Source organism: Chaetura pelagica, unplaced genomic scaffold (assembly GCF_000747805.2).
Source record: "Chaetura pelagica isolate M959 unplaced genomic scaffold, ChaPel_1.0 scaffold21, whole genome shotgun sequence".
NCBI classification, from domain to species: Eukaryota; Metazoa; Chordata; class Aves; order Apodiformes; family Apodidae; genus Chaetura; species Chaetura pelagica.
Genome location: NW_009952251.1, coordinates 1,081,070 through 1,090,370, shown reverse-complemented (window position 1 = coordinate 1,090,370; position 9,301 = coordinate 1,081,070). Strand labels below are relative to the sequence as shown.

Sequence of the window (9,301 nt, the reverse complement as noted above, 5' to 3'; positions counted from 1 at the left end):
TTCAGGTTTGGTTTCCATGTTGGTAAACTCTGTGCTGATTTAACATCACTTACATAGCATTTAACAAACTGAAGTACTAGTTTTCCTTAAATGCTGAACTAAAAAACCACCAGCAGAAAAAATGTGCATGTGTGGACAGTACTTATCCTCTACTAACCTAAAAACAACTGCAAATTTCCTTCTAGGAACAAATTATTTTTTTTATGCCTTCTGTGTTATCCCCCACTTGTTTCTATACAGCTGCTGCTTTTTAGGAGTAAAATACTACACAAGTTATACTGTGGCACAAGGCAGGCATATTCTTGTAAAGTAACTTTCAGCCCTAGCTTATAAGCAACAAAAAAATACTTAGTCTGCCAGTAAATTTGTCAAGTTCCTCTGTCAATATGTTAGCAGTGCAAATGGTGTAAATCTTCATCCTAGAAAGAAGACTGGATTCATCAGTTAAGGACCTAATCTTAACTGCAAACAGCCATACTGAAAGGAGAGTTGAAGTCTGATTTCTATCTGAAGTGAGTCACTAAACCAATGCACTGTAGATAAAAGCTTTAATTTTTTTTCAGGGGAAAGCAGGTGAACTCAAAAAATAGTTTAGTCCAGTGAATAATTTTTCTCTTAAGTATCAGGAACAGATTGCCCCTTATGAAAAGGGCTATACAAATAGCCATTTAAAAGATGTTAATTCAAAGCCATAAAAAAGGGAGGAAATGCCCTTTGCTTCATTTCACACTAATCACATTTGTAACTGCTTGTTGCTGGTTTTCTGTGACAAATATGGAGATAGGTTACCAACACAAAACCCAGAACAACAGTTCTCTGAGCAACAGAAAGCTTTTTTTCAGATGTTGGTTGTGTAAGGATGCTAACAGAGAGCAACTGGTGAAAAATCTTTTTATTAAAATAGTCTTCTGGCTGTTGACACTCATGCTCCTACGTCAGAGGCAGCAGCTGAGTATCTGTAGCAATAGAGTTTGTTGTCTGCACCTCCACTCAACAGCAACTGACAAGAGGAAGAGAAAACTGATTAGTAGAGCTCAGCAAAATACCTACAAAAAAGTTGAGGACTCTGGGTTTTTTTTTGTCTGAAGACATTAACAGAAGTAACGAATAATGAACTGTTAATGCATGACTAAAACCCAGAATCAAAATGCACAAGCAGCCTCATCTCTTACCCTTCTAAAATCAGAAGCAAAGTTGCTGTGGGAAAATTTCTAAAGCTTTTCTTGCCTTTTGTGCAGAACAGGAGCCACACTGAGAACCTTGAACATTAACAAAGTGTTTTTTCCCATTTTATACAGGTACCACTACAGTAGCAGAACAGCCTGCTACAGAAGATTATATAGTTTCCTGTGTATACATGTCCAGTCATGCCCAGCTGTCAAGTTCATGCTGCTGCTTTAGTCTGCATGGCAGCAGTACCTTTCAACATGTATTTTCTCAGCAAGGTGTGGTGCTGTTCTCCTGACTATCCTTGTTTGTAATAACAGTGTAACACCCACTTAACGCTACAGAGCTTATGGTCCCATCCTACTCCTTTGCACAGTAGCATAGGTAAGTGCTGCAGTGCATGTGACCTCTTAACCCAGTATCAACCACAGCACAACTAAAACTTCCTTGTATATTTTGTCTTTAAGCATAAAGGAAAAAACAAGTCCATGACTGCTTTTAGCCCTCTTCCTAGCCACGATGCATATAAACTGAGTAACTTGCTTTTCAGATTCTTACCCCAGCTTCTGTCCAGTCCACACACAAAACCTTGTCCTCATGAGCAGCCAAGTCATAGAGAGGAGCCTTGCAACTGGTAAAGCACAGGTATTTAAAGTCATATGTTTGAAGTTACATGAGCAATCACAAAAAACAAAACTGGTCCCTGGAAGAAATACTATCCTGATATTATCAAACAGATGTGCTAAACACTTTTGGAGTATACAATTATCTACCATCTGTGATGTTTTCTCTGCTTTGTCCAGAGCTGATCACATCAGTTTTAACCTCTCCTATGTCCCCAAAGAGAAAAGCAGCAATGTTTTTCAGACTAATCTGCTTTTTAAGAACAGTTTATTTCATAGTTTGCTTCTTACAAGTGTGGATGCTGCTCAATTGTGTGTGTTTCAGAAAAAAACTTGTCTTCTGAATGAAAACCATTTTCCTGCTTGGAAATTTGGAATTAAAAGTCTGAAAAGCTTATCAAGTGACACTTCACATTATTCAGCTCATTCCTTAAAAAGAGAAGGTATTTTGTTCCTTCAAGGAAAAGTTAGCAGACCTGCTGTTCCTAATCCCAGTAGCCATGTTGTAGGTGCTGCCTTCTGCATTTCAGTCCTTGCTATTAATGCCAGGTATGTCCCATATTGAAATGCCATACACCCCCCACAGATGTTAAGTCATGGATCCTGTGATAGACTGCATGTATTTTCCTCCCTTTCATTATATATGCTTGACTCTTAAGTCCTAGAGGATTTTCAGAAACACCAGATGAGTTCCAATCAATGAAATACCAAAAGCAGTCTGAGACATTAGGTTAACTGACCCTGTAATCTTACATGCTGTTGCAACAGTGAAGAATGTATGTTTATTTTACTACCTTCTTGTGTCCCACAGCTTCACAATGTTGTCCAGAGAACCAGAGATCAGCTGATGCTCATGGGTAGGTGACCACTTCACAGATGTGACCCAGCCAGTGTGAGATGTCAGAGACAGGAGAACCAAGGAGCCATCTGAACAGAAAAAGACAAAAAAGGCATCAGCAGATGTCAACTAAAATGGGCACTTCTAATATGCATACAAAATCCAGTGAGAAAAGCAGTCAGCAACATATTTGTGTTCAAGATAAGTCTCCCACCAGTAATTCTAATTCAAAAATCAAAATGAACTTTAAAGAAAGCAAATAAAAATATAAGCTACTCAAGTTCTGGTAAGAAAAAAATAATAAAAATTATCAACATGTATTTTGTCATTAAACTCTCCTTTCAAATATTCTTGAAAAAGCAATCAAATAAATGCTTTAATGATCAACACAGAAAATAGGAGACAGAAAACTGTAGATGAGACTTAGAGAAACTAAACAAGTAAACAAGCCTATGAAATAAATCTGGCAGGCTCACTAATAAATTCTCCACAAATCCTGTCACACATGGCACAACTGTTTGACTTTCACTACGGTCCAACGAACTTTAGGCGTGAACCTTAGCATAAAAAAACAATGTTGAGGCCTGAAACTGCAGATTTGAGTGGAACATTGAATAGTAGGTTTAAAGAAAATAAAAAAGTAAAAGCTGAGTTAGTTTTCTAAATTATTAGATGAGAAATCAAAGTCTTGCACCAGATTACAGAAAACAGATGTAATATTTGTTTTTAATAAAAGCTCCCACGTGGCTTGTTTCAAGCAGAGGGACCAGCAAGCAGTTTGTTAAACATCTCCCAACAGACAGAAGTTCTGATTGTGAAAAACAACTTTGAGAACACGTGTTTTCAGCTCACCTTTGCTGCGAGGATCCCAGAGTCTAATGTGTCTGTCGGTGCTCCCAGATGCGAGGCGTCGACACAGCGGTGAGTAGGAGACAGAGTTAAACACTTTGTTTCCTGTCTGTCAGAAAAGAAAATAGCAACTAAGAGAGGAGTGACTATTTTTGCACAACTTTTTTATTTGAGGTGGACCTTAGCTGAACCTACAGACAAAGCACAGTGGTCTCACCAAAGTTGATTTGAGATCTCCAGTCTCAGCATCCCAGAGTTTAATGGTGTGGTCCCATGACGCGCTGCAGATTTCTTCAGTATCTGACCACAGCACAGAGGAAATGGCTTCTGTGTGGCCAGAGAGGGTTGCCAGGGGAGTCTAGAATTTCAAGGTGAGAGGAGATTACATTGAGTATTGTCAACAAATCCATTCTTTCAATAAATCAAAGTATGTCTGATCAGCCTGAGATATATCACCAGAAGTTTTCATATAACTTTTAACAAAGAGTAATTATTTTGTGTCCACACTTTAAAAAGTAAAGTCCTGGACAAACCTGGAGCTCATCTTACCCTGGTTAATCCCAACTGTTCAGTTTTCTGCTTCTTCCGTGGTCTGTTAGCTGCTTCTTCCATTTCATCCTCCTCATCTGTAGGCACTGTGAAAGAAGACAGATTCAATCTGGAGGTTTTTGAATTGCATTTGCATATAAGCAGTAAGTGAACCCCTGTACTGATTAGGTACCTAACCTATGATGTGTGAATATTTTAAACTTGCACATCTAATCAGATCAGTGTTACCTCCATTTTGAGCATAAGGAAAATGAATACAAACTAAGCAGTCTTCTCCAGGTCATGCCATTTAAAAATGAAGTCTCAATTTTTTAAGACCATTGTTACAGAAAATCCCAACAGTAACAGAGGTGTGTGATAAACATAATCATTCTTCTAAATACAATACCTACATATGTAGTCCCAAACTGAAATAATATTACTTGTAAGAGTGAAAGAAAGCATTCAGATCAAAAGGGATTAGTCTACATTTCTAGAAAAGACCCGGTCATCTTACTAACTGCCATATTATGGTGTCAGTAATAGAACAGGAAAACAAAGCACAAACTTCTGGTTCAAAAGGCATATAAACACATTAAAAATAAAAGAGATACAAAGCACTGTGTTCTGAATAAAGTAACTATCAGCATGCAGTTGATAACCATATCTAAAATTTTATTACCAACCAAAAGAGTAACTTACAGTGAAGTATACAGCATTACAAAGCCTAACAAAAAAAAAAGTTCTAACTTGCTTTTAGTATTACAGAGTCAAATTTTCTTAAAGAAAAAAGTATTCAGATACCAATCTTTCAGGCTGTTTTAAGTACACAGTTGTTGGTTTGGGTTTTTTTGAGAGCCAAGAATCCCAGCTTACACTTATCTTACCTGAAGACCAGATCTTTAGCATTTTATCCCAGGATCCACTGCAGAACTGTATGAACAGAAACATTTAGTTAAAAGTTGATCCAGAGTGACCTTGAAAACCATACTAAATTAGCTTCCTGCTTGATAAATTAACCAATGGATTATGATACACAAGAAACAGCACTGGGCTGCTCAAAAAAAGAGAAAGAATGTTTGGCAAAGATAAAATTATTATTTTTCTTTCCTTTTCAGGAAAAATATCTACAAAAGCTCTATTTTATTCAGCATTGAAAGGTTTTATTTTAACCTGTGCAATACTGAGTCAAGCTGGAAACAATGAATCCACCTTTGGTGTAAGTACTCTTAATTATTGATTTCCTAGATAAAGGGAAAGGGCCTCTTTTATCACTTGATTTTTCTGAAATACCACTCTGGAAATTTTTTCCCTCACCAAAAAATACTGTGAAAACTTGAAAATAGTTCATTATAATGCAAAATTCACATGTTAAATAAACATTCAATTTCTCTCACAGAAGTCAAGACTAGCAGTATAATGGCTCTGCTACCTAAAGTCACCTTCAGCTTTTAGTGATACTGGAGGTTAAGTGTATCACTTTGAAAACCTGGTCTAGTGTTGATGCTGCACTCCTGATCTTCAATAACCACCATTTATAACAAGACTGGAAACTTACAAGCATGTCAGTCATTACATGACTAATACCTATGCTGGGACAAAAAAAGACTATTTTTGAGATACCAGCTGCTAACATCACAAAAGACAAAGGTTTCTCTGCAGGAGTCACTCACTTTCATTCTTGTGCAATCAACAGCTATAGAGTCTACACTCCCGGCATGTCCCCGGCAGCAGTGAAGGGCTTTCACTTTGTTTTTCTCCATATTCCACTCCCACAGCAGGACAGTTTGGTCCATAGAAGCAGTGAGTAACAGGCATGATAAACTATCTGAGGAAGAAAATAGTCAAGCTCACACCCAGTTCAGCTTTCCAGACTCTTTGTAGTAATTATTCTAGTCAAAGAAGCAACAGCAGACAGATAGGAACTTGTACGTATTTCAGATTACACCGTGTTACCCTGCAAGCACAATGAATATATGCACAGCAGTATTTGCTAATGAAGACTACAAGTGGATAGATAAATGTACATGTTAAATTAGCTATACTAATTACTGTTAAAGGGCTGTTTTACTCATACCACTACTTCATTTCTAACACCACTGACAGAGATCAAATTAACTGTAGTATTTAGACAATCAAATATTTATGGTTGAGGAATTTTTCCCCCAATAAATCGAACTATTACTCCTCCCCTAATAAATATACTGACCTTGCTTCACCCACGCCACATCCTTCACTACTTCTGTATGCCCAGCTATTGTCATGATGGATTTTCCTTCCAAAGACCAAATTCGAGCAGTCTGATCATAGCAGCCAGTTAATATCCTTCAGGGTACAAAATATGAAACACTGTCATCTTTAAAACCAATGTTTTTTAATAAAATCAAAATCCAGCCTTGATTAGAAACTTGGAAAAATATTAGCACAGTAAATAGCTAGCTTAAATTAATTCAAAATACAGGTACTTTGTGTTTAAAAAAAAGAAAAAAAGTAAAAAAATCTTAGTTACAGAGCAAAGCTCCATTAAAACCTGCAACTACAAGGAGTACAGGCCAGAGAGAAAAGCCATGAGAGTCCTACATATTCTGCTGAGATTTAAGAACACATATGTAATTTGTTGTTCATGGTATGCTACTAGAGGATCTCAACGCATTTTCAAACCATTACTTAATATAAGAACATTGCCTAATTGATTGGAAATTGAATGTGAAAATACAGTAGGACAATTATGGTTGGTTGGTTTAAGAAAAGCTCTGCTTGAAGGTACACAACTCATGTATTTGTTACTAATGAATGTGACATTTGAAATCAAGGGTTTAAGCTAAAAAGAGATAAGGAAATCTTGTGTCTTTTATGAAATACAGCATTTGTATTATCCATTTCTACTAAGAGATCTCATGTTCAGTGATTTGAGCTGGTTTCTACTTCTGTTAAAGTCACTGTCATAGAATAGAGGTGTTAAAACAAACTGCTGATGAAAGTAGCCAAGCAACTTGACAGGTTAAAAATAATACAAAAACAGAGCAAAGAGAGGGATAAAAGAGAACATTAGCGAGAGGGAATACCACTTCACTTGACACCATGGAGTCCTCTGCACACAACAGGAATAAGCAAGACAAAATTTAGAATTGGCTTAGCGCAGTACCATTCTTCAGTGGCTTGAACAGAACTGATCCAGTCGTCATGGAAGATGCATTCCTCTGGCTGAGGGGCCATGTATTTCTCCACATACTCTATCTCCACCACTTCTTCCTGAGCTCAAAGACAAAGTACTTATTTAGTGTGGTTTTGGTTTTTTAAATGAATAACAGGAATATTTAACTCTAGTGTGGTGCAAATACACAAGTTTGTCAGGCAAAGATCTTCGTATCCAAGTCCTTTACCAGATTAGTGGCAAATTGCTTTCCATAGTTTTATCAAATTACTATTTATAGCAAACTGGAAGCAAAAGCAATTTCACTTTTAACAAGTTCCTCTTCTTTTGTATTTGCCCATACAAACCGATGTCTAAAACACTTGGCGGCATTTTATAGAGGCAATACTAACCTCGCCCATTATCCCCCAATGTATCTAATAGGTTGGAAGACAAATATGTACTAATGATGAACAAAGTAAAAATTTCCCCTCTAAACTGTATACAAACAACAGACTGGATAATGATGTTGCTTGCACTGCTCATTCCCATACTCTCTAAACATTCTGCAGCTCAGAATGGATTTAAATATACAGGGAATTCTGGGAAGGTCAGAAAAGAAAGAAAACTGAGCAAGGAAAACTACCTTGTCAGGATGTCAGTGTAATACTGAAATCAGATTGAAGTAAACTCATTAAGTCTGTTTTAGTGTCCAAGATGGGGAGAAACTGAGTATGACTTACTGTGGAGATATTTTCCATTTCCATGTGTGTGACCAGTGGCATACGCAAGAACTGGCCATTGATAAGGAAGTCAAATTCCACATATTTGTGATCCGCTAAAACAAATTAGGAAAAATCCATGTTCAGGTCTTAGTATTTGATACCATCAAGAGCAGCATCATTCTGTGGCTGGTTCAGAATGGACCAACAAGAGGTTAAAGACAACAACAAACAATCCCCCAGCAAAGGTTGGGTTTCTTCTCCCATTATAAGTGGGCAGCCCAATAATTCCACAGGATTACGCGAGTTGAGAGGGAAGGAAAAATTCCTGCAGGGGTTCAGAGAGCTAACTTTCCCTTTTATTGTTAACACACTATTTTCTGCATATTTTTCTCTGTATCTACAATCAAACCCTAGTGATGCTTCATGACTGATCATAGAATCATAGAATCTTAGGGGCTGGAAGGGACCTCAAGAGATCATCTAGTCCAACCCCTCTGCCAGAGCAGGGTCACCTAGAATACATCACACAGGAACTCATCCAGGTGGGTTTTGAATGTCTCCAGTGAGGGAGACTCCACAACCTCCCTGGGCAGCCTGTTCCAGTGCTCTGTCACCCTCACAGTAAAAAAATTTTTTCGGATATTCACCTTGAACCTCCTATGCTCCAATTTACACCCATTACCCCTTGTCCTATCACTGGTCATCACTGAGAAAAGCCTAACTCCGTCCCCCTGACACTCACCCCTTACATATTTGTAAACATTGATGAGGTCACCCCTCAGTCTCCTCTTCTCCAAGCTAAAGAGACCCAGCTCCCTCAGCCTTTCCTCATAAGGGAGATGTTCCACTCCCTTAATCATCTTTGTAGCTCTGCGCTGGACTCTTTCAAGCAGTTAACATTGATGAGGTCACCCCTCAGTCTCCTTTTCTCCAAGCTAAAGAGACCCAGCTCCCTCAGCCTTTCCTCATAAGGGAGATGTTCCACCCCCTTAATCATCTTTGTGGCTCTGCGCTGGACTCTTTCAAGCAGTTCCCTGTCCTTTTTGAACTGAGGGGCCCAGAACTGGACACAATACTCCAGATGCGGCCTCACCAATGCAACTGATATATGTTTCCTGCCCACAGCTTCATCACCATGGGCGAGAACCCTGTATTTGAGGCACCAATGGGAAAATCCCAGGAATTTTCTGTTCACATTTCTCCCTCTCTAATGGCGTTGCTGAGGAAGCCCCGGGTTTTGACACGAGCATCGCGCCGTGCGGCCGTTGTTGTACTCAGGGTTTTTACCAATTTCGCGTGGTTAAAGGCAACTGACAGAGACCTCGGCGGGTTAAGAGACAGTCGGTCTCATTCCTTATAGAAAAAGGGATCTTAACAACAGGTGTCTTTCCCTCGCCACCCCTTCCAGACAGGCCCGTTTCGGCAACGCTTCTGCCGG

General features: G+C 38.6%; 1 protein-coding gene across 1 annotated transcript; it reads right to left on the bottom strand.

Moving 5' to 3' along the window:
- Positions 1-534: 534 nt before the first annotated feature.
- WDR12 (WD repeat domain 12) lies at positions 535-7,971 on the bottom strand. The gene is made up of 11 exons (XM_010007329.1): positions 7,882-7,971; positions 7,151-7,257; positions 6,215-6,330; positions 5,679-5,833; positions 4,893-4,938; positions 4,027-4,112; positions 3,695-3,835; positions 3,481-3,586; positions 2,585-2,717; positions 1,726-1,798; positions 535-1,000 (listed from the first exon to the last, which is right to left on the bottom strand). The coding sequence occupies exons 1-11, from the start codon at positions 7,921-7,923 to the stop codon at positions 923-925; spliced, it is 1,083 nt and encodes a 360-aa protein (XP_010005631.1). The 5' UTR covers positions 7,924-7,971; the 3' UTR covers positions 535-922.
- Between the last annotated feature and the right edge of the window lie 1,330 nt (positions 7,972-9,301).

Coding starts and splice junctions, on each gene's coding strand:
- WDR12 (XM_010007329.1), bottom strand. CDS start 7,923: ATGCCACTGGTCACACACATGGAAATGGAAAATATCTCCACA. Junction 4,939..5,678: donor TTGATTGCACAAGAATGAAA/GTGAGTGACTCC, acceptor CTGTTCATACAG/TTCTGCAGTGGATCCTGGGA. Junction 4,113..4,892: donor GCTAAAGATCTGGTCTTCAG/GTAAGATAAGTG, acceptor CTTCTTTCACAG/TGCCTACAGATGAGGAGGAT.